General features: G+C 41.5%; 1 protein-coding gene across 2 annotated transcripts in view; it reads right to left on the bottom strand.

Annotated features, from left to right (window-relative positions):
- The window catches only part of USP24 (ubiquitin specific peptidase 24), a 77242-nt gene that overhangs the window by 19960 nt on the left and 31980 nt on the right, over positions 1-25302 (bottom strand). For both annotated transcript variants that reach the window (XM_083619349.1, XM_083619350.1), the window contains exons 18-48: positions 25158-25289; positions 24690-24801; positions 24400-24476; positions 23585-23725; positions 21921-21974; positions 21191-21306; positions 19262-19328; positions 17336-17446; positions 16685-16783; positions 16439-16609; positions 15577-15662; positions 15348-15441; positions 14151-14306; positions 12774-12871; positions 11520-11615; positions 11173-11401; positions 10790-10949; positions 10477-10632; positions 10130-10200; positions 9442-9602; positions 8593-8654; positions 7585-7776; positions 6688-6805; positions 5582-5726; positions 5221-5340; positions 4038-4163; positions 3451-3549; positions 3261-3343; positions 1669-1810; positions 1087-1206; positions 461-681 (exon numbers count right to left, since the gene is read on the bottom strand). In XM_083619349.1, the coding sequence (XP_083475475.1) occupies positions 461-681; positions 1087-1206; positions 1669-1810; positions 3261-3343; positions 3451-3549; positions 4038-4163; positions 5221-5340; positions 5582-5726; positions 6688-6805; positions 7585-7776; positions 8593-8654; positions 9442-9602; positions 10130-10200; positions 10477-10632; positions 10790-10949; positions 11173-11401; positions 11520-11615; positions 12774-12871; positions 14151-14306; positions 15348-15441; positions 15577-15662; positions 16439-16609; positions 16685-16783; positions 17336-17446; positions 19262-19328; positions 21191-21306; positions 21921-21974; positions 23585-23725; positions 24400-24476; positions 24690-24801; positions 25158-25289 (3815 nt within the window). The remainder of the gene's footprint in view (positions 1-460; positions 682-1086; positions 1207-1668; positions 1811-3260; positions 3344-3450; positions 3550-4037; positions 4164-5220; positions 5341-5581; positions 5727-6687; positions 6806-7584; positions 7777-8592; positions 8655-9441; positions 9603-10129; positions 10201-10476; positions 10633-10789; positions 10950-11172; positions 11402-11519; positions 11616-12773; positions 12872-14150; positions 14307-15347; positions 15442-15576; positions 15663-16438; positions 16610-16684; positions 16784-17335; positions 17447-19261; positions 19329-21190; positions 21307-21920; positions 21975-23584; positions 23726-24399; positions 24477-24689; positions 24802-25157; positions 25290-25302) is intronic.

Genomic DNA, 25302 nt, shown 5'->3' with positions numbered 1-25302 from the left:
GATGGCTTAAAAATCTCAAAAAAAGTTTCCTAATAGCTTTCCAATTCTCATGGCTACCAAAGAGATAATCTGCATTGAGAATGATTTCATGTTAAAATCAAATATGGAACAAAACAGATCTGAATATAAAGGGATCAGAAATCACAGCAAGATGGCAGACACATTCACCCCCAGTCTGTTTCATACAATGATTTAAACTTTATAAAGATAATCCCTCCTGTCACACACATCCTTTGAAAGGAAGATTCTGGTTTTGTTTTAAGCCAGAGCTACCCCATTACATTTGCAAAAACTTTCAAGCATACTGGTATACTTTCATACAGAGCTTTAAAAAGTGCTATCCAAAAATGATGCATTTGCCAATAGGAGTTTGCAGGTTTAACACTGCATGATCTTAGCTGCTTTCAAGTACTCAAGCAAAGAACTAGTAGAGCCCGTCCAGAGCAGTCTTTCTCCTTACCTTCTATCTTTGATAAAGGAATAGTAGTGCCCTGCATGGGCCTGACCGCTGTGCACTATCACCCCAACCAGCTCATAGTTTTCTGTAGGGGCCACTTTCTTCCGTGGGGATCCTGCACCTCCCTGATCGACGTGTCGCCCATTGTCTCCAACTTCCGAAGAAGAATCTTGCCGGGCCATTCCTGAAACTGTATAGGGTTCCATGTTCAGCATCCAGGGGAACTGTTTGAAAGGAAACACTTCCGATTAAATTTAAACCTGAGCCCTATTACTTGTTTATAAACCTCCTGTAATTACCTAAAACACAGGGCGCTAACCTTTAAAGGTTGAACACAGGAAATAGTTTATGGGATGCAGAGTCATAGAGTAAACCAAATCTGTTTTTCCAGGACTCAGCAAGGAACTTCCGATTTTTTCCAGTGAGGAAGATTATGGACTTCAGCTCAGAAAGCAAGTCACAATCACTTCTTTTGAAATTCTGCAAGCACCATTAGTAGTTAGGGCAGGTCTAGCAGAGGGACAGAGATACACTGTGGGCAACATGCATACTTGGAACAGAATAAATAATGGTGAGAAGTAAAGATTCCATTCCATTCCTTTAGAGAAATGAAGAGCAGCTGTGCTTACCTTTATCTGTTCATCGTACTTAATGGAACGTCCACTTTCCCAATCAAATCCAAATCTCATGAGGTGGATCACCAACAAGCTAGGCAGAGCTTTAATGCACGTCCGCTTTACTGTAGTTCTCTTAAAAACAGAAGAGAGTCACCTCCAGCTACTCATTTTAGCATCAGGGAATGCATACTTCCTGCTCACTGTAGAGAAGTGTTCTTACAATTATGAATTTCGGTTGACAGAATCAAAGAGCAGGAAAACTTTTTTCTAAAGGCTAACTACTAATTCCTTATCAAATCATTTACTACACGCCTTTTCTCAAAGGCAAAAACTTTCAAACATACAAATATTTTGTCTCTACTTTGCCTAGGACACCAATATTCTGAAGTGACGCCCCCCCAATATATATATATACTACCCCGGGAGGAAACGCAGAATATCAATGTGATAAAAACAAGCACACATTAAACTTGAGGGCTTAGACTAGACTCATTCTCCAGATCTCTAAGTGTACTAACACACCCTGGGTTGTCTCTCCCTTAGAATATCACAGGTATTTTAACTATCACCAGGGAAGGGGGGGGGGAGCATTACCTTTTCTTTACATTTCTCACAGTAATATGCATTACTTCCTTCCAGAATTTCTCCTCTAACAAACTGATCCAATGAAATTTCCAGGCTTTGACATGAAGTGACTCCTAGATTGAGAGCCATAAAGGCTTCCTCTCGTTCATACCTACAGCAAATTGGATAATGAAAAAGGGTTAGACTGCAATACTACCAACTCTATCGTTTCATGATTTAACAGCTGTCTCTTTTTGGCAATATCTTTAACAGTTAAACCCACTGCAGACATGAGGCTTATCATCTCCTTTGATGGTTTACAGAGCAATCTATAGTGTAGAAAATCTTAATTTACGCTGTCTTAAATTAAGCCTATTTCCAGCTCTGTGAAGGAAGAATATGATTCACACCACCCATTTTGCTGGCTAAGTTCTGCCGGGTTGTGAGGCCACATGACTTAACTGCAAGGGGTTTGGAAAAGGTCTAAGTCTCTCCTTGCCCTGTTCCACCTCTGCCAAGCCCTCAGAATGCCTCCCTTTTTTGAGACTTCTGTTGGCAACGCTCTGGCTCAGACAGGGTGAAAGACTTCTGCCAGCATATCCCCAGCTGAGGAAGCCCCAAATCTGCCAGAACCAAACCCATTCATCCCAGAGGATCTTGAGTTTGGATTGTGCTGTAAGACGGCAGGCTATAGACTCATGGCTCCATCCCATCCTTCCTGCAATTTCAATCCTGGTGAGGGTTTGCTGCTTAAAAACTAACCATGGTTACTACTTGTGAAGAATTAAGAAGAAGTATAATTACAGATGCAATACTAACCATATTGACAAGAAAATGGGGGGTGGGGGTGTCATACAGGATAGGGGAAGCGGGTGCCACAGAAACAGATCTATGGCAGCCTTCCTTCACCTGGCAGCCTCCAGAGCTTTTGGATTCCAAATCCCATCAGGCCCACTCAACATGGCCAATGATCAGGGATGATGTGAGTTGTAGCCCAAAACACCTGGAAGGCACTAGGTTGGGAAAGGGGTAGGAAAGAGACTTCCCAGTCAGACACCATCTGCTGGGAACATGTTTTCCGTATTTGCAACCAAGCTGATGTGTTTTATTTCTACTTTTAGAAATGAAGAATTGGCAACGGCTCATATAAACCCTAACCTATGAGAATTATAAAGGCTTGAGAAATTAATTTAGAAATCTAATGTAATGTGTTGATTGAGAAGCGATCGGGCTCCTCTCCCACATAATCCAGGGAAGGGAGGAAATGGTTGAGCCTTGAAAGAGCTCAGTGCTGTTGCAGAGCAGGCAGGGTTAGGACTGGGTAGGCCATATCCCACGGAATGTTGAAAGCTGCCGAATGACTGACATGGCCCTGCCTGTGGAAAGGAGAATTCCATGCCTGAATCATGCTAATCTGCAAGAGAAAAAGTTGAGGGGGGAAATCGGCAGTGTACTTATCAAGAGCTTTTTCTCCTTTAAAATGAAGTCACTGAATGGCACTAAACAAAGATGAAAATCAAGTACTTCCAGTAGTTCCAGTAGTTCCAGTAGTTAACATTAAGAGTTCTTTTTTCCAAGTAGGCTACCCGTAACTAGGAATAACCTAGTTAAAATTCACCCACCTATGAGGACAGTCCTTGCAGATTTTCTGATCAGAGTAGATTCCCTGGAAAGTGTTCTTAAATATTTGGTCTCGTCCTATTTTCTGTAAGAGATAAAAAAATGCTAATAGCAACGGGCTTATATATGAAGCGGCTGTTAATGAAAAGAATTACTGTGTAATTATAACACCATAACAAACATAAAAATAACCTTGAGGTATTCATCCATCTGATCTATAAGACTTGTGAAGAACTCATAAGCATCTTGTTGTTCACGCACATAGAGCTCCTTGTTCCACATCTTGAAGATCTAAAATATAAAATGTATTCCATAGAGTCACTGCTTTAAGATACTGAGACTCTTAAGGAAAGCAGCAGATGCATCTTAGTTCCCTGGAAAAAGCTTGCCTCCTAGTGGAAGGAGAGGAGAACATGCCAGTGATCTGCACCACTGGATTGTGACCAATAGGGAGAAATATATATTACAGTTGCACCTTGGAAGTTGAACGGAATCAGTTATGGAAGTCCATTCGACTTCCAAAACATTCAGAAACCAAAGCATGGCTTCTGAAGCTGTGGAAGCCCAGTCGGACGTTCAGCTTCCAAAAATAGTTTGCAAACCGGAACCGTCGCTTCCAGGTTTGCGGCATTCGGGAGCCAAAACATTTGAGAACTAAGCTGTTCGAAAACCAAGGTATGACTGTATATTCAAACAGGTAAGAGCCCTTTAAGTATTGCTGCATTTCAGTATGTTTAGACCTAAATCTACATGTTAAAATTGGGGGTGGGGAGAATTACCTTCCAGAAATTTTCAGGTATGTAATACTGCAGCTTGCTCTCCATTAAGTGACCGAAGAGTGACTGAACTTGATAGAACACATTGTCATCGGGATTGTCCATGTCATCGTCAATCGAAAGTAATGCCTTTGGAAACAATTGACAAGGAAAGTTATTGAAAATGCATCACACTGAGGAACAGTTCAGTTTCGTCAGGAGTTGGTAAGAGCAGTAACCAAGGTATTTAATATTAATATTCAACATACCCAAAGCTTCCTTATTAGCTATTCTCACCTTCAACAAGCATACTGGTTAGGAAGATGGAAGGGACGAAGAGTAGGGCTACATGGCTGGCCTCACTGAGAGGCTTCTCACCAAACTGCACTACCTCAAAGGACCGGAATTCATTCTGTTCCCTTATAGGAACTGGATGGAGGAGAGATCACAAGGCTCCCGTATCTGTCCTCCAAGCAAAGCAGAGCAAGAGCCTGGGCTTCAAATGCCCATGTGCTCCAACTATGGCCCAGGTGGGCCCAGAGGTATTCTTCAAAGGAAGGGGAAAGAGGGCGAGCAAGCTCCAGCTCTGTGTTTAGCCTCCAAACCTTTTCAGAGAAGAAAAGGAATCCTGCTGCTGTCTGGGAGGCTTGGGGATGATGGACCAATTGTGTGTGTGCTTCTCCTGTTGTTTTGTTTTTGGTGCTTGTGTTTGTGTGCAATTTGCTTTTGTTGTTTGGGGCTGGGTGTTCTCCTTGCTTTTAATTATTTCCAAAGTTATGCTTTTTGTCACTGCTGGGGTATGCGTGTTTTGCCTGGTTTTTACTGTGTTTATTTTGTGATGTATGTGTTTTTCTGGGGATGCTGCATGTTTGTTTTGTCTGTATTTTGTCATCTACACAAGTGTTTTGCCTGTGTGAGCGTCAACAGTTTTTATTCTGTGACATGCGCATTTTATGGTGTCCCAGAAAGTTTTGGATTTCTAAATGTGCCTGAGCCAAAACCCTACCACCAAGGTTAGAGATCCCCTCATTTACTACATATAAATCTCAGCCTTGTAATTTCTGAACTAGGTAGTTTTCGATTTACCTCAGGGTTGTGGCCCATTTTCATGATTCAGCACTCCTTCCTTCCCAGAGTCCATACTAGATGTGTGAAGTTAACAGGCATCCCAAAAGAATTTGCTTTAAGAACAGTAAATAAAGATTACCTCGGGAAGTCCTGGCTGCATATAGAGCTGTTGGAAGACTGCATTCATGTAGCATGTTGCACCTCCATTTTTTAACCCCACAAATCCTGAAATGGATCGACCGTCTACAGGTGGGAGATACTGGAAGAAAGGGAGGCAGAGAGCAGAAATTTGTAGCAAAGAAGATTTAAAGCATTAATGGATATAATTTTTTTAAAAACTGAATATCCAAGAGACTTTCCAAAAGTATTCATTATGGTCCCTTCCAATGCTACAATTCTATGACTCTCATTATTTAATCCATTCTGAAGATCTGACATTTAGCTTCATATATACATAGCTGGAGTGAAAAAATTTACTTCCATTGAAGTAACCCACTTACATCAAATTCCTTGGAAAGAGCTGGATCAAGCTGGTGATGCATAGAGAGCAGCTCTTTTGTAATAAGCTGTAGATTTGAGGGCGAGCTATCTGCCAGCATCACCAGCACTTCATATGCTGCTAATCGGCTATTCACTGTACTGCACCTAGAAGGGAGCAAAAAGAATCTGTTCGTGCTGCATATTCAGTTTTCATACTAGCAAGATATATCAAATGACCTACTTCCAATAGTTGCCACAGGGAATCCAAGTAAAGTTTAATGCCCATCTGTGCAGTCCAATTTTAAAACCATTCAGGGCATTTTTATTTCCCGGACCAGTGGATGTTATTTATTTTGCAGAGGAAGGCAAGGAATAAAAAAAGTCTGTGTGCTTATCATTCCCCCCTAAAGAAAGGCTGGTTCCGGGATGTAAATAAAATGACACTTAAGCAGAAAAGTACTTAGATTTCTGCATAAAATCCCAAGCTCAGTGGCTAAGTTAAGTTACACCCATAAGAGAAATTTACGAAAACAGTTAACCCGATTTCTTTGTTTCTGGGTATGGCATTCAACATTTTGAGGGAGTTATGGACTGTGATAATGCACGGGTTAGTTACACCGGCCCTATAGTCCAATAAATTGTTCAGATGCCTTTGTGCTTCTGAAAGAGGGATTGAGCTTTGCTTTTTAAAACAACTGAGCCCTTTGGATTTTGTAATGGACCAACTATAGCCATTCAAATTATGCACAGTAAAAATAAATAGTTCTGGAAGAGCATTTACAATATTGCTTAATAATCTTCAAGAATTTGAAATGTGATTCTCCACAGATATGGAACATCATGTTCTAAAAATGTAATAAAGGACATGAGAGCAATATAGATGATTTATAATTGAGTAGTATTTCAATATGTTTCTTAATAGCCCCTCTCAGGAACCACATTTATTCTCAGTTATTTAATTTCTTGGCACACTCAAGCACTGCTTATGAAGTTTACTTTAATGTCTTTTTTTAAAAAAGGAAATTGTTCCATTCTGCACAAAGCTGATTGACTATTCAAGAATGGTAGATCCAAGCCCTCTGTGCTTCTTTGTTTAATACAACAAAAGTCCTCATGCACTCTTTACTTTGGATGAAAGTCTTGCTGAGTGGCAGCCACACTGCCAGCTGGAGAATGGCTGTTCAGAATAATCCTAGATGCTCGGAAGAGGAAGTCATCTAGTAATGGTTTGATCAAAGACGAACCTATAAAGGGAATAACATTATGTTCAATGTTGACCGTTACAGGATTTATAATAAATGATCATGCAAGAAAAAGGTGTCCAGTGAGGGATCATTCCTATCATCTCCACTTAAACAGGTCATAGGAAGCACAGCTGAGAAAGGTCTTACTGGGTAACTGCTGCCAGCGTCAGAACAGATAGCTTCACCTTGGCGGAACACAAACCGGACTATAGCAGCCTTCACCGTATTTAAAGAGCACCACCACCATAGTTTCCCCTCCCTTTACTAAAACAACTAAGCAATGATTATCAAATGGCATCACATGCTGTTCCTGTTTTATTGTAAGCTACACACATAGCTATCCTCACCCCAGAGAACTGTTATTTTTGTTCTAATTGTCTAGTTTATGACCAAAGCACTATGAATCAAATGTGGAAAACAGCAAATAATTTTCATTTAAGACCACTGCTATTTGAAGTATGTTCTAAGCAGGCAAGAAAGTGAGACAACCTCTGCTCCCTCAGGTCTTAGCCTAAGAGATAGTTGTTCATACTGCCAAATTTGCTGCATTTGCTTATTTGCCTGAAAGCTTAAGCCTTGCTCCACAAAGGAAGTGAAGAACCATTCTCTTTCCACTGTGAAAATTAGAACTCTTGTTGCCCATGGCAACCAGATGCAAGCAGCCTGACCTGACAAATTAGGAATTCTGGTGACCTGAAGCCTCAGCGATCTCAGCAGAGAGGAAGAAATCGCTAGGTTTAACATTGTAATGACACAACTAAGCACTGAAAGCAAGTTACCTAGCATTTCCTTCTCTGTTCCGCAAAGTGACAGGAGGGTCTTAATGAGCCTCAAATGTCCCGCCAACAACACATTGTCAGCTTCACTGGTTTCACATTCAGCTGCACGGGTAGGTTCAAAGTTATCCAACCACGTGATCTCATCCTCCAACATAGCAGCTGGGCTAATCTTTAGTTGTTCCATTTCTGAAGCTAGGTAAGAAAAACCACATGGGTTAAGCCTACAGAACAGACGGACAAACTTCGGTTAACATTTTGTTTCATATAAAAGATATTATTTAGCTTAAAATGAACACAGAATTGCTTTTTGGAAATGAAATGTCAAGACACAGGTAAATGTTCCTCTTTTTTTTTAATAGTTATTATGAAGGCGAATAGCATTTTTTTTGCTCTTCTGCCTTTCTATCACTTGCTCATACTCCGACATACACCCCCTAGTGGCAAAGAACACGAGAGCATTATCCTGCCCACTTCTCCTAGTTCTATAAAACAATGTGAAAAAAGCCAAAGTAGCTCTTGTATGTTATTTCCATCCACAAGAAAGTGGAACACTATGGTAGTTGTAGTGTGTAGTTTCTTATGGTCTTGAAAAGGTAGGAAATGGTAATAATAATACTTTTATTCTTTATACCCTGCCCATCTGGCTGGGGTAGCACTGCTACCCACCTGTGTGCTCAGAGTCAACTACTAATCACTTGAGACAATTAGACTGCACACTAAAACTAAAGAGAAGACCCAGGCAAACAGTTCATGAGAGAGGCAGATGATCTCTCACTTGACCTCTGAAACAGAGTTTTTAGCCCATGCAAATACAGTCCTGCACAGAACTACAAGGACACAAATAATGGAGGAAGGATAAGAACCCAAGAGAAACACATTTCTCTCTCTCCATAAGCGCAATCAATATTAATTCTTGACTCAACTTTGATGGCACTGTTTACCATGTGGGTAAGGGACGTTTTCTTATGGTACATTAAGTTTCAAGTAGTTTTGATTCCTATTACTTACATGTGAGATCGTCCAATAACTGGCATCTAAGGTCAAAGTACTCTGTACACTGGGACAAAAGCCTAAAAGCAAATTCAGGCAATTAATACCGGTGGTGGTGGGGAATCTCAGAAGCATGTAAAATATTTACAGAAACCTTTACTTTCCTGGGTACCATGTACACATGCAAGATGTTTATTCAGACCTAGCCAACATGTCGACTTACATTCTATGCTATAAAACCAAGGTTTGCTTTTATTTTAAGTTCACAGTAGTGAATTGTTTGTGATGATGATCATCATTCATCCCAGAATAATATGTTGAAATGCTATCAGCTTAAAATCCCCTTCTCTGAAAGCAGATCTAGGATTTGGTGTTCATATTTAATGTTTAACTTTTAAAGCAAACATTGCTGCACATTCAACATCATGGATGCTTATTTTCTTATTGGAAATCTAATGGTAACAGGAAGAAGGCTGAAGTTTTGTTACTGGCATGTAAGTAAGTTTTAAACAGCGGGGGAAAACCCCACAGGACTATTGGTTTTTTGTGCATTTACTATGATCAACAAATCTAAAAGTAAGTTAGCATAGTATGCTGGCTGATGCTACTGCCTCCAAATGCTTATCCTCTCTTTGTACTGCGTAGATTGTGGTTCAATGCTGCAGTATGATTCAGTAACTTCCTGGCTATCCAATTCCTATTCAAGCAACCACAGGGGAAATCATAACTTCTCAGTTCACTTCTAGCACTCTCCCCCCCCCCCCCGTTTCACAAGTTTTTACTGCACTTGTCTTAAATAAGCATTTAAGACAAATGCTTATTTTTAATTCTTACATTCTCTATTGAACAAACATGCCTCCAACTTGCCTCTGGTTGACGCCTCTCATGATGCTGGTAGGTGACCAGAGCGGCAGCTGAGCGGTAAGGACGACACTCAAAAGAAATTGGTTTGGTTTTTGTATATCAGGGTGAGCTGATGTGTCTGTCTGACTGAGGGTATACAATTGGTCACAGGCCACGCGACGAATCTGGAACAGGGCAGAAGCACACGTCAGATCACAAAACCTAATACCACTGTCTTAGAAAACTGTTAAAACACCCAAGTTACTATCATAATTTGTCCAAGCTAGCTGAGGCAGACAAGCATGTAAGGAACAGAAGTGACCATGCAGGCTCTTTCTCAAGTAGGCATTAGGACAGCACCAAGTGGCTGTCATCCTCCAATTGCTCACTTGAGGCAGGAAAAAATGTCATCAATCCACTGCTGCTTTTGAGGCAAATCTTAGTTTCAGTTTTAAACTGGCACATCTGTATAAAGTATGATAAAAATGCTTGCAGTTAATTTAATTCCCAGATGTTCAGTCCTCTAAAGAACACAGCTTTCTCATCCTAGGAACTTGCTTGCTTGAAAGTCAGTGGCATAGCCTAAGTAACTTAATCTGTAGCAAATGTTTTTCAGCTGCCACTGGCATGAGCACTTGGTCCATGCTACAGGGCAGAACATGCCCTGCTCTCTGCAAGAGAACTGCTCTGAATATAAATGCAAGCACCTTACCTCTGCACTTGGTGAGCCAAGTAGTATGTCTATGATAAAGTCAGCAACACAAGGGAGGTTGTAAAAAGATCCTAAGAAAAACACAATGTGGATTGTCACAATTTCTTTCGTGAGAAAGTACTATAGTACTTAATACTCCTAGTATTAAAATATCATTGGGAAAATCTAATAGAATCATTAGCGTTATATGGCGTTACAGTAAAATGTGGGTGCCAGATATAAGCAGAGGTTGAGAGGAAGTGAAAACAGAGTTGGATGGTAACAAATTGGGACTGGGTCTTTGTGGCTCAATTGTATGTAGGGTCAGGAAACAACAGAAAAGCTTCATCCACTTCTCTCAGACCTACCTAGCTGCTGACTGCGGAGCTGTAGGCATGTAACTAAGAGAGACAAGGCCTCTCCTGCAATCAGTGCATCTTTGGTGGATACAGAATGCTGCCTCACACAGATCCCAGCATGCAGAGCTGTTGGTTCTCCTTCACTTCCTGAACTGCAATTGCTTCCTGCAATATGTTAACAAGTGACAAAAGATTAAAAGAAGTGTAGATCTCTCAAGTTAGGAATGAACAGCTACAGTTGTGATAAAGTCTTATGAGCAACACACAGCTGAGGTCATTGCCAAATCTCAGCTGTTTCAATTCTGTTAAGTCAGTGGCGTACCTGAGCTGCTAAGACGGTTACGAATGCCAACAGGGAACAGCGTGTTGCTTTCTTTGATCGGCTGACTGCTTCCCACCAGGTCAAGCCGCCCTGCAGCAGCAGCCCATGAGAGTCGCATAAAACAAGCAACTGTGGAAGTGAAGTCATTTGCTTCCATTGTCTGGGAAAAAAAAAAAAAGAATTCTTGTTCAAGATACCAATGTGTTAGGCCAGAAAAGCACTTACAGGTGACACCAAATCCAAGGAACATAGTTGGAAACAGGAGAAAAACTCTGGTTTTCTGGCAGTGTGGCATTTTTTTAAAAAGGTACTAAAATTCTGCAGAGCAGATGTTTGAGCTCTGCCTTTAGCAGGGCTACTGCTGCCACATTAGACCTACTTACTTGGATTGCAACCCGCGCAGCAGGAATGATCTCCTCCACTCTGATAGAGGACCTGTCTGACACAGATAGCTGGCGATAAGAGGACTTCTCTGGGGTTCCACACATTGACATCTGCCTGGTAGTCTGCCGGCTCACATTACGGAATGGGCGTGACGATAGTGTTTCCACTCCATGTTTAACAATATCGTCATCAAGAAAGGTAGGCATGGTTTGCCCAACAAGCAAAAACCTAAACGTAAAAAGAATTGTGCTGTTTTGAACAGTGAAGGCACTATGTACCTTAGGAAGATCAAACACTGAGCAGATTAGGGTCATGCATATCTACCTTTGAAAAATCAATCACATACCTTGCCAGCTGCAGACAGATTGAATAAACTCCCTGTCTTGTTTCATAATCCACTTCTGATGGGATGGAGTCTCTCTGCATAACATTCACCACCAAGCTGGAAAATAAATTTAGAGATTTTTAATTAAGACAAGAAACATATAACGTATGTAGAAGTCTGTTGGTTGAAAATATTTCCCTGTATTGATGAGGATTAATATAATGTGTTAATCACTTAAAACAGAGCAGCCTCGCTAACACCATCACTAAATCAGGGGGCCAGTTGACAGGCTCCACCAAATTCTGACTATCAGCGGGTGAAACGGGGAAAAGCAAGGGCTCTGGTGTACATCAACTTCTTTCTGCACTCCACAATGTTCTGGACACCGATCCATTGACCGTGCCATCACAATAATGGCAGCACCTGTCACTTCCTTCCTTTCTGTGGTCCAAAGGCATACTCTTCTGTTGGCGTGTTATGGCTCAGTTGGTTAGAGCATGGTGCTGATAATGCCAAGGTTGCAGATTCAATCCCTGTATGGAACAGCTGCATTGCAGGGGTTTGGACTAAATGATCCTCAGGGTCCCTTCCAACTCTACCATTCTATGATTCTAAGCACACAGCCACTGGAAACTAGAAATATAAGCAGCTCTCATTTGCCGGTCAAGTACTGAAGTGCAAATATGCTAAGAGATGACATGTAATACCTACAACCTCCAGCTTATTTTTTAAAATTCTAATCAACTATTTAAATTCATTATTACTTTATTAGTAGGGCATAGTCAATGCCATCTCAGTGCCTCAAACTGTCTACTCCCATTCAAAGTTAAGTGCAGATTCAATGGTCAATGGCATAGTACTATCTATTATCCAGAACTCTTTGACAAAGCATTTTCTGCAAACACCTTAACAGATTTTGGGAGGACAGCAGCAACCACTGAAAGCAGTATTGAAAAAGCAAGGATATCCAGGTTGCACTGCAGTTCTGGCACCTCTTTGTGTAGGATGTGCGAAGAAAGGCTTATGGAAGTGGAAAGGGAACAGGAAAAAACCCTTGCTGCAATTTATTCAACATCATACACACAAAGAAGGCAAACTACCTAGTGTAATTTATGCTGTCCCCACAGTATTTGGAATAGCTGCTTGAATACTACTATTGAGAGCACCATTTACAGAATTTATACTGGTATTAAATGTATACCGAGTTAAGAATACTTAAAGGCTAGTTCTCGCACAGCTGGAAGGTTCCACTTCAGAATATTTCTTTCAACTAACCTCAAGCCACCTGCTCTGAGAAAATTTTCGCAGAAAGATTTGGCACAATTTCTTGCCATTTCATCATCCGCTGTAGGCATTAGCTTGGAACTCAGGACCTGAAAAATATCCAGACTTTAGGTAAGTGGCAGAGTTTCAATGGAGCAACACAGTAAGCCCCTTTCTCACTCACAGGCAAAGTATGCTCTGCTGGGCGAGAGTTCATATTACACTCTAACACTGCTACTCAGAATTAACTCACCATCCTACGGCACTTGGTCATCCGAATTCAATGAGACCTTTCAATAATGTTAATTAATTCTTTTATCAACACCTGTCATATAATTAAGAATATTAACACAGTCAGAGGTCCTTGAATACTAACAAAGCTTTCACGAAGTGTGTTTCAAGGCCCATGACAATCCCTGTCATTTCAAGAGAGAAGTTATGGTATATTTACATAGTATGTAAAAAGAATGGAAGATAAGGAACTACAAGGTGGTGAGGGGGTGCCATGTGACCCGGTAAACAGATGTTTAGGTGGCTGCAAGAGAGCGGGATCACTACTATGGAAACCATGCAAAAATAACCCAACTGTGGACAACTGGAAACACAGTGTCACTACAGCAGAGTTTCATCTTAAGAGAATTCAATGACTCCTTTTTGTTTGCCAGCACTGTGTGTATTCTGCATGTTGGCATGCGGCTGCAGGTGTTTTGTGTTTTTTTGTTAGTCTGGGCTGCTTTTTATTACCATATTTTTCGCTCTATAGGACACACTTTTTCCCCTCCAAAAATTAAGGGGAAATGTGTGTGCGTCCTATGGGGCGAATGCAGGCTCCTTGGCTTTAGCGACAGCAACGCGAAGCCTCCGAAGCGCAGACCTCTAAAACAAGGTGTGTCCTATGGTTGGGTGCGTCCTATAGAGCGAAAAATAAGGTACTTGCCTTTTCCCCTTTTGGGGGATGGAGGGTTTTGCATGTTTCTTTTGCCAGCTTTGTTTTGTGTGTGTTGGCATCACCCCATTTTTCTTCTGTGAATGGATATATTGTGGCATCCTTTGTATTTTTTTAGTTTTCCAGATGTGCCTCAGGACTCAAAATATTTGAGGACCCAAGCACTAAACTATAGTTTGGCATTAAATGGATGAGCCTCAACAAACCATTGGGTTCACAGACTGCCTTTTCTCTCTCCTCCTCCAAGTTTGTTGATACTTGCCTAAGTCACATTTTAGTATTATGGTGTAAACCAGGTCGCTGACTGGCGGCTAAGTTTCATACAGAAAACTTTCCCAACTCTACCTGGAGATGCCAGGAACTGAACACGGGGTATTCTACATGCAAAACAAAAGAATTGATATTTGACCCTACCCCACACTTCCATGCCAATATACTCTTACCTCAAGATTGTAAAGTACTCTAAAAGTAGACATTCCTGGGGCAAAAGACCTGAAAAGACTTTCAAGTATTGAAGTAGCACTAGGCTGGTGTTGATGCTTTGTAGACAAAGAAGGCGACTTTGAAGACTGGGAGTTTGATTCAGAGAGTAATGTTTTCTGAGAAAAGAATAAGCATAGAGAAATACAAATAAGAAGGCAGTTCTGATATACAGTAACATGGTTATATAGCCATGACAGCTAGTCTTTGGAGTCATGAACTTCCTAAAAGTAATAAAATCTCTTGCAAGCACCTTTTGCTATATTCTATACCAGGGACAGAGGACTCATGGCCCTCTAAGTATCGTTGGATTACAAGTCCATCCCTGACTACTGGTGCAGCCGACTCAGGCCGATGGAAATTTGACGTCTGGAGTGCCACAGATTCCCCATCCCTATTCAATACTGTAAAGAACTATAAAATACAATCTGCAGATTTTTACAAAGTTTATGCCATATCCTTCTTTTTCAATGCACCCCATTGTAAATACCATTTCTCTTTAATTAGTATTTTTTGTAATTTGCATTATTATTTTTTCATAGCTGGCATCCATCTGTCTTGGGAGACAACGGAGGAGTGTGCCTTTGGGGGTGAAGTAAAACTGTTGGAAGGTTGCAGCGCGAGAGATATGGGAGAGACATGTTTTGTGAATGCCAGATTAATTTTAACGTAGTTTGCTAACTTCTATGAAACATGTTTAGGACCCAATGACTATTTGCTACTATCCTATATAGGTAGCTAGGCCAGGGTGAATGTTAAATGAGCCTGTGGCTTAGGAACTTTATGAGTAATAGATTCTGTGCCAACTTTACAGATGAAGCTAGCAAGCTAATACACGGCTGTGCTAACATGGCATTTTTCCTGCCCCAGTGGCGATAAGCACATTAGCCATACTGTCTGAATCCCTAGAAGGAAAGTAATGTGTGCTAAGCAAAGGAATTCCCCCCCCCGCCAAAGCAACACATCATTAATAATAAGAGAAATAAAATTAATTTAGCCAGTGATGGTTCAATTCTTGCTCCACAATGGCTATCATTTCCCCAGAATTTTATAATGCCTACAATTTAATGCCCTACCTATTTCTTTCTCCATTCCTTTCAATCCCAATCTCAATCAGTAAAACTAGACTATGATTGTGTAGTTAACAGAAAAATATATACCTTTCGTCCAAGAGAATCTAGCTGATCAAGAGCTTCCTGAATAGCTGGGTCAGTAGGAATCAGCAAAAGAAGCCTCCGTACTCTCAAAGTAATCCTGATGAATACAAGAGACATATAATGTACTCAATTTCTGCTGGGCTGGACACTATGCCTACTTGTAAAGGCTTCTAAAATTTATTTATTTTTGCAGCCACAGTATTTCTACAGTGTCTTCAATAACACTACTTACCTTGGCTCTTCTAGGTTCGCAAGCTGGTACAGCATGTCAAACACATTACACACAAGAGCCATTACCACTCCAGGGAGGGATTTTTCCTGAGGATTAAGAACACACAATTAACTTCCCTATTTCTTAAGCAATTTGTTAGGGTTCTCAATTTTTAAAAATTGAGCGATATAAATTTAAAACCTGGCCTAGGGATGTCAGCTACTTGCCAACACAAGGCACTGAATCCTGTATAGCGCGCGCTCTCTCTCTCTCTCTCTCTCTCTCTCTCTCTCTCACACACACACACACACACACACACAACTGCAGTGTTGATCTGAAATTCTGCCAAAGAAACCACAGCTTCACATCTCCAATACTTTTAACTTTTATGTACAGAGTGAACCAAAACATTACACCGTGAAATTCTAAACTGTGTCATCAAATATAATGGACAGAAGCAGGGAGGATGCTTTCTACTTTTTCCATTTCTGCTTACAGTTAGAACTACTTCAAACAATTCATATGCATTCATTTCTGAAATGATCACTGAAATTCTGCATTCATCAAAATCAGATGATAAAACCAGAAAGGTGTGCTAGCAGTTCCTGCTGGATTTATCAAGCATCTCAATTCGACTGGGAAAAAGTGCAGGATCAGCGTAAGTAACTGCATGTAGCACTAGCTCACTTCAGTCTTTCCAACTGATTTTCAAATTCTGACAAACTAATTTTATAAAGATTTGAATCACGAATGACCAATGCAGGGTACAGAGAAATGGAAGATACTGGAAAGCTTTTTTTTTAAAGTGAAAAGAAACCAACTTAATTAATGAAAAAGTGTCTTTGTGTGTGTGAAATCTATATTTACTCCCCCCATGTTGTACCTGTTCCATTGCATATGATGAACTGAAGACATTGCTGCTGTTGCTGGAGCTAGTGGAGGAATCAGCAGAGCTTGCTGATGGGGTTCCACTTCCTGATGTCTTTACTGTAAGTGCTTGTTCTTCAGAAAAGCCCAACTGGTGAAGTAGCTTTTGATCTTTATTCACTGTTAGCTGAAATACAATATCTTTTCTTAGCTTCTGCAAACCGTACATATCTAGAATATTGATAAAATCATCCTAACATACCAAGCTGTCATTTGCAAATATCTGTATGTTTTCCACAGGAGCATTCAACAGCTTTGCTATCTTCCATCTGACACTCCCTATGATCTCATTGCTATGAGCCTGCAAAAATGAAGTGGAAGTTAGTTCATTCATGTTCTCAGTTATAGGAAGTATTATCAGATAGAAACCAGTGACCCATAAGGGACAAGCGCATGAAACTTTTCCACATTATCCTGTAATCCCCATTTACTCAGCATACCCTTGACGTTATATATAACACACTCAAAACATATTATTTGGGACATCCCAATGCTATTATATTCTTTGTATCATGGGTAGGCAAACTAAGGCCTGGGGCCCGAATCCGGCCCAATCGCCTTCTAAATCCGGCCAGCGGATGGTCCGGGAATCAGCGTGTTTTTACATGAGTAGAATGTGTCCTTTTATTTAAAATGCATCTCTGGGTTATTTGTGGGGCATAGGAATTTGTTCATTTTTTTCTTCAAAAAATGAAGTCCAGCCCCCCACAAGTCTGAGGGACAGTGGACTGGTCCCCTGCTGAAAAAGTTTGCTGACCCCTGCTTTGCATCAACACCCAACTCCCTTTTTGCTGAGAATTTCCACACCTTAAATATAAGTATTTTAAAATGCAATAAAATTGCAAGAACATACCTCTACTGTAAAGGTATCTTTGGTAGATTCATACATAACATTAAGTGTTAAAAGATGTCCATGAAAGGAGGCACCGTGAGGTAGAATAGTACGTGGAACGGAGTAAAGGTCCTATGGAAAGAAAGTGGTAAAAATGACCTTTGACACAAATGATCAAGGAACAATTTAAAATGAAAACTGGCGTAAGCTGATCAACTGAACATTTTTATCTGTGTTTTAGCTGTCACAATGATCCGTCCATTATACAGCAAAGCCTTCCCCAACCTGGTGTGCTCCAGATATTTTGGACATCATCATTGCTGCCCATGCTGGCTGGGACTCAGTGGCAGAACATCTGCTTTGTATGCAGAAGGTCTCTGGTTTAATTCCCAGAAGCTCCAGCTGGGGCTGGGAATGCTCCTGCTATGAAATCATGAAGAGCCACTGCCTGTCAGTGTAGAGGCCATGCAGCACCAAGTCTATGCCTTTGCCACTGCACTGTTCATGGGTCTTGTCCCTCAGCAAGTTAGCTTGGTGCCGCATGGCCTGTGGGTGGAGAGGGTTGCGGTGGTCCAGAATGGAAATCTTCTCTCCAGCCTGCTCCTAGGTCATTCAAAGGAGACCCAATTTCGGGTAAAGCTCAGTGTTCTCATTCACTTGGGTAGTAAGCGGGGCCCATGATCATGGAGCAGGATCCGATCACTGCATGCTACTGTTGTTGCAGTGGGCTGTTAAGGGGTTGTAGTAGTACATGTTATTATTAGGACTTCTTAGTCACCTTCCAAGGTATAAATTTCTTGCCAAAACTTGAGAGACTGGGGCTCCAGGACCAGGTCACTAGATCACTTGCCCTGCCACAGTTCAGCCAAATACAAAAATAGGAGAAGGTAAAGGGACCCCTGACCATTAGGTTCAGTCGTGGCCGACTCTGGGGTTGTGGCGGTCATCTCGCTTTATTGGCTGAGGGAGCCAGCGTACAGCTTCCGGGTCATGTGGCCAGAAGGACTAAGCCGCTTCTGGCAAACCAGAGCAGCGCACAGAAACGCCGTTTACCTTCCCACCGGAGCGGTACCGATTTATCTACTTGCACTTCTGACATGCTTTTGAACTGCTAGGTTGGCAGGAGCAGGGACCGAGCAATGGGAGCTCACCCCGTCGCGGGGATTCGAACCGCCGACCTTCTGATCAGCAAGTCCCAGGCTCTGTGGTTTAACCCACAGTGCCACCCAAAAATGCAAAAATAGCTACTACTAATAAAACTGTAGCCTTTTCAACCCAGTTCTGCGTTGGTTCTCATCCTCCTCACTCTCTGATGCGGCCCAAAGGTAACAGAAACTTGCTTGCTTAAACAATGAGTCTACAGTGGGATATGTGTGTTATTGGGTTGTTGTTTTTATTTTGATTATGTATTTTGTGGTTTTATATTTTGATTTTATTTTGTAAACCACCTTGAGATCTTTGGGTCTCAAAGGCAAATCTTAAAAATGTAGTATAAACACTGACAACTGGGAAACACTGGCCTGCGAGTGCTCCAGTTGGAGAACAGCCTTTACCAAAGGTGTCATGGACTTTGAAGACACCCGAACTCAGGATGCAAGGGAGAAATGTGCTAAGAGGAAGGCACACTTGGCAAATCCACACTGTGATCAACTCCTGCCCGGGAACCAATGTCCCCACTGTGGAAGGACGTGTGGATCCAGAATTGGCCTCCACAGTCACTCACGGACTCATTGTTAAAACCGTGTTTATGGAAGACAATCTTACCTCAGCTATGAGTGATTGCCAAAGAAGAAGAAATTAGGGCGGTATATAAATTCAATAAATAAGAACAATAACAACAACAACAATAACAATAACAATAGGAGAACCTGAAGCCTAAACTTAGCATTGCACTTACTGGGCTACTCAAACTAAAGGGACATGGGTACCAAAATTTCTTTTTCTTACCTCTATAGTGATGACGTAGCGTTCTGCCAACAGCAGCAGTCTCTCAATTATTACAAGCTTCGTTGACCTGGAGATTGCAATCAAAATAAATGGCAGACAGTTGGGTGAGACCTCAGTTGAGCTCCTTGAAAATACCTACCAGCCTGACAAAAGCCACCAACACTATGCCCTGTGGCCGCTATCTGATAGGTGGCCCAAACAAATTTCTCACTATCAAGGAGTATGCAGAAGCTGGAACTAAGTTTCAAGGTGGCAACAGTCAAGGAGGTAGATTTATTCACTCCTCCCCACCATCACCTCAGTAACATTTGATTTAAAAAAGAGGAAGTGTGATGTGATGTCTTCACACTGTTTTGCTGTACCTGCTCCACATTACACAATGAAGTGAAGCAGAGCCAGAGAAATTCCTGAACTGGGTCATAACATAATATGCATTCCAAGTAACAACAGGTTAGTGGTGAAGTACCGGTGGCAGTGGCAGCAAGGAGAGAAAAAATCATCCTTAACGCATACTTCCAACCCTAGTTTTGCCTAGCGAAAGAAAAGAATGGAGGAGTATAAGTAGTAAACTCAGTCCAGTTTTTCCTTTTGTTATTTGGGGCTGACATAATTAAAGATAAACCTGGCAACACACTATTATTTCACCTGAAAAAGGCTTAAAAAGTGAGGTACAACATACATTTTAAAGAAATGTTAGCGGGGAAGAAGGTATGAGAGAAGAGCCAATAGCAAAACAGCGCTGCAGATTCTTGCAGTTTTTGATGCTATTTTATATCTCCAATTTGCCCTCCTTCCCCTCAGGGCCAGGGGGAATGTGGTCAGTGCTTTAGGGAAATAGCACCAGCTTCTGCACTTGGCTGTATTCCTGGGCCAATTCATCTTTCCATTTATTTTATTAATGTATTGATATCTCACACCTTTCCGTGGTAAATGTAAACTCAAGGCAGCTTACAAATAAAAATACAGATGAGACCAAACAGCAGCAGAAAAAGGGTCACAGAAGCCCTATCAGCAACAGAAAACACTTAGATTTAAGAGTTTTACAGTGCTGTTGCTGGTAAACTGCAGCCTCACTGTAGACTTCTCCCAATTGCATAAATGACTACTATGCTGTTGTATATTCCCTGAGAAATACTACTAGTACCAACTTTGATCTTCTTTAAGCAGCTGTCCAAATCTATTTAATGGAAGTGCACAATATTTGTTCCATGATTACTACACTTGTTTAATACAGGAACAACACTTCTTTTTTGGAACTGGAACAGAGCACCACTTGATTTTCCAAAAGGTAAACTTAGGGTATATTGTATTGTGCTGTGTTGTATTATTTTCCTTCTCATCACAGGCCAGCATAAGTTGAGCAAACCTTAAAAAAGTGTTTATTCAACACTTCTTTTTGTAACCAGAGACTTACATCACCCTTCTGGCAACTACCTTCTGCAGTGAATCCTATTGCAATGTATTTAAAAACAAAAAACAAAAAACCAGAAACATTCATTTGTGGGGACAAATACATTGAATAAACCTATCCTTTGTAAAGTGTTTATGTATGATGAAGCTGTGGGTGCCAGTTCTAATTTCGGTAGTTTCTTTGGCCCATATCCATTTCACACACAGACAAGAATACCTGGTTCAGATGTAACATTCTAAAGTTTAGTGGATCAGGAATGTGAGATATGAGACTCCTCATTACTGAGGTTTCTTTTAACACAAGCAAGCTGGGCAAACTGTGGTTACAGCTAACCACATTATCATGGTTTAAAGAGGATTTCATACCATGGTTTTGCACATCTTAGCAAGGCATGGTTACGGAAAACTGAAGGAAGGTGTGAGCCTTCAGCACATTCCCAGTCCTCTAAATCATGGTTATCTAGAACAAACCAACATAGATCATATTTATCTATTCCTAAACCAAAACCCAAACCTTACCTGTATGGAGACTGTACTGATGTTGCCACAGTAGGCATTGCAGTTGCTGTTAGCATTTTGGTAGCTCTTGTGACAGCATGTGTCAGCGTTGGACCACCAAGTGCTGAACTGGCTGCCTAGAATGAAAGGAACATCGTGCTATTTCTGGATTACAAGGAAGGCCACGTAATGGTGCGGCAACTTCTTCAGCACTGAGAACTTAAACTTTGCCTTTTATCTGCAAAGTAATTTCCTAGCGTCAAGGCATAACAGGCAGACATCTCTACAAACCTTCATTTTAATGATATTCAAAGAAAGGAGCACTGGCTACTCCCTGTGAATACTCTATCTAGTTAAGATGTTTGAGGGTTATACCCAAGGCAAGGAAACAGGTAAAAGATCTCTGACTCTAGGCTCCTGGCTCCAGTTCCAACCATGTAAAGAGAGAGAGGGTAAATACAATTCCAAAAAAAAGAGTAACTCTACTTGGGTCAAAGGTGGGAGAAAGTTCAGTGTCCCGGGCAAAGACAGGAAAAGAACTGGAGTTGTCTAGGGTCACAAGTCTCCCATGCAGTTCCCTGCTGTCCCAGATAATTAGTGGATATAACCCAACATGGTGGCTGCTCTATTAACTCCAGTTGAGAATGGGCTTTCTGTACAGCACAAGGTGGAACGCTGGAAATTATTTTACAATTATGTAAGAATAAAAAATACAACAGGACATATTTTTTTAAAAAAGATTGACACTTACTTCTAATCTTGTATAACAATCCGCAATGAATTTTTTATGGAGTGACACTGAATCCTGAAAAGAATGAAAAGTGTTAAACTATATTAAAAACATTAATTCATACACATGCAGAGAGAGCAAGAGTACATACAGAGAACTGCTACTATACACATATTACTGAATTTAAGCATGAGCACGGATAGGAGAAAGAGTGTTGGTAATACAAAAACGTACACGGTCCATGCCTCTATTCAGACAACCAAAACCATGGCTTGCCATTATGAATGAACAGCGGTAAGCATACACACACACACACACACACACACACACACACACACACAGTCTCTTCCCCTTCCCTCTTCCTTCCTGTGCAAAGAAGCATGCAGATGCAGAGAAAGAAGTTCAACTTTGAATCAGTGACAATTTAACTTCAATCAGTGACAGGTTAACTTCAACTTCGAATCAGTGACAAGCTAATTGTTTGTAGTTTCATAGAAATGCAGCAAACTATCAATTGTCAACAAGTGGAAGCTACTGATCTCTTTCCCCCGTGCACGCAAAGGAAGAGGTGGGATTGCACATTTCAGGGGCAATACTGAGGCATTCTACATTTGTGGAAGAGTGAGGACAGGGACACAACCTCTGACTCCCCAGCCTTGTCACCCTCCTTGAGCTGGAGAAATAACTTCTTTTGCAGCAGAGAGCCTGCTCTACTCATTTTGGCAACCTGTGAGATTTAGAATCCTTGAAAATCACATGAGGAACCCACATACCGTATTTTTCGCCCTATAGGACGCACTTTTCCCCCTCCAAAAATGAAGGGGAAATCTGGGTGCGTCCTATGGGGCGAATGCAGACTTTCTCTGAAGCTTGGAGAGCGAGAGGGGTTGGTGCGCACCGACCCCTCTCGCTCTCCAGGCTTCAGGAAGACATCTGCAGCCTAGGCAGCCCTGCGGGAATTCCCGCAGGGCTGTCTAGGCTGCGGATAGTAGCTTGCTTCCCGCAGCGCCGGGCGCGCTGAAAGCAGAGCGCCCGGCGCTTGGGGAACACATCCGCAGCCTAGGCAGCCCTGCGGGAGTTCCCGCAGGGATGTCTAGGCTGCGGATAGCAGCCTGCTTCCCGGAGCGTTGGGCGCCCTGAAAGCAGAGAGCTCGGCGCTTCGGGAACACATCCGCAGTGTGGGGAGCCCTGCAGGAGTTCCCCGCAGGGCTCCCCACGCTGCGGGATAGCAGCCTGGCGCCCTGAAGCAGAGCGCCCCGCACGCCGGACAGACATCGGCCAGCCCCACAAGCTCGGGGGACAGCAGGGAGGCGCAGCACCGCCATCCCGCTGTTCCTCGACCTGGTTCGGTTTCCCCGACCTGCTTTTGGGGGGGGGGGGGAAATAAAGGAAATTTTTTCTCCTTTATTTCCCCCCCAAAAAACTAGGTGCGTCCTATGGGACGGAGCGTCCTATGGGACGAAAAATATGGTAAATAGAGCAGGCTCTCCACTGCAGAAACAGCTATCCCTCCAAGTCATGGAGAGCAATTAGGATGGGGTGCCCACAGGGAGTTAGTCTTCACTGCCTACTCTCACGTGTTCTTTTAACACAGATGCCGAACGCTGGGTTAGGATTGTCTGAAGGCAGCCTACATCTCATCTTCTGGGACAAGTACAGCCACCAAAACAATTCAGAGTTGTTACCTTCTTTAGTCTTGGATTTAGATTGATGTAACTATAGTTTATTATTAGCTGAATAGCTTCATTCGCTATTTCTTCATCAGGTGACTCCATTGCGATCTTCCAAATAAAATCCATTCCTATTAATTCCAGTTTTTCTACATGCTAGACAAAATGAGAGAGAGAGAGAGACTAAGGTTGTTAGCACCCAGATTAGAGTACACTATTGAAATATTTCACATGTTGCAGAGCTTTATCCTATCATAAACTGAAGATACTATTATTAATTACAAGCAATAGTAATATTAGTACAAATAAGGACTCCTCTAATTATGTTGGTTAATCCTAGAAAAAGCCCCTCCCTCCCAAGCACGTAAAAGCAAAGAATTTAACTGTGCTCATGGACTGTTTCATATGAGTAAGTTAAAGAAAACTGATCTAAGCCCTAAAGCTAATCTTGACTTAGGACAAATTAATGTACTATAGTAGGGTTGCCGTATTTCAAAAAGTAAAAACCAGGGCACCCCAAAATTGTTGAGATTATTTATGGGAACCCCCAAAATTGTTGAGCTTTTGTTAGGGGGAAAACATGATTTTTTTTACTGACTTGCCTAAGATCCAGGACAAAGTGCTGCCTTTCAGAAATTCCCCTGGATGTCAATTCCGCCTTTGAAATCCCAGTAATGCCAGGGAAAATCCGTAACTATAGCTTTGAAGAGCCACATTCTAACTGCCACTTCCCAATGGTCACTATTTTATAGCACACACTATTTTCCAAATAAACTTGCCAGCTGTGACCTATGAACTGCACTGGGTCAAGTTTATAGAAAGCTGCTTACCAGCTGAGTTCCTTGACGTTTCAATCGATGATCACAGAGGTTCACATTTTCAAAAAAGGTCTTAAACAAACCAAAACCTGTTTTTAAAAATTAACATTTTAAAGGAATTCTGCTATTTTCATTTAAACAAACACAGAAACATTACTCATGCAAAATAAAAGCTTTAAAGTCTGACTTCATTAGTCTCTGAAGCTGTTTGCAATCTTCAGCCATTATCAAGCCCCCCAAATTTTATTCTAAGATATCTGAGTATTATACAAAAGGCTGATAAAACAAAAATACTTACATACCATTCATAGTGATTTCATAAGATTCCAATTTAAGAATTTTTTCTTTAAAAAGCTGCTGCTGCACATCACTCTCGAGATCGTGCTGCCCCTTTGTAAACCATTCAAAGCACATCTGTGAAAAGAGTTTACACTATGGTTCACATTCTGTTTTTAAATGATATATTTCACACTGCTCTAAAATATCCGACATACTATGGTTTACTCCATGCACCAGAATTTGTTTGAGGATTGCTAACAATTTAAGAAAACTCTAGTATCCATATGATTGAGAATGAACAGCAATTTTTGTCTACTCCCGATAGCCCCTCAAACATTCCTAACAGCACTTGATTTTTCTACAGATTTGTGAAACGATTTTGTTTTCCTAGTGTGTTTTGATTTTAGCCCCAGATCATCTTTAGGATACATTGTTTCCAAGTAAAATTAGTGCTACATTTATTCCAAGGACATTCAACAGCAGCATCTCACCTCTCGATCTAGTTCACAAACATCTTGGCCTGTCACAAGGCATTCCCAGATTTCCCGAGCACGATTCCATCCTAAGTAAAGCGTAGCCTCTTGGAGAAAAAATGCCAGAAATTTGAGATGTGCCTCCAAGTACTGAAAAGGAAGC

Source organism: Podarcis filfolensis, assembly GCF_964270895.1.
Source record: "Podarcis filfolensis genome assembly, chromosome: 6".
NCBI classification, from domain to species: Eukaryota; Metazoa; Chordata; class Lepidosauria; order Squamata; family Lacertidae; genus Podarcis; species Podarcis filfolensis.
Note: the sequence above shows the minus strand (reverse complement) of the source record. Positions and strands in the feature narration are given on the sequence as shown.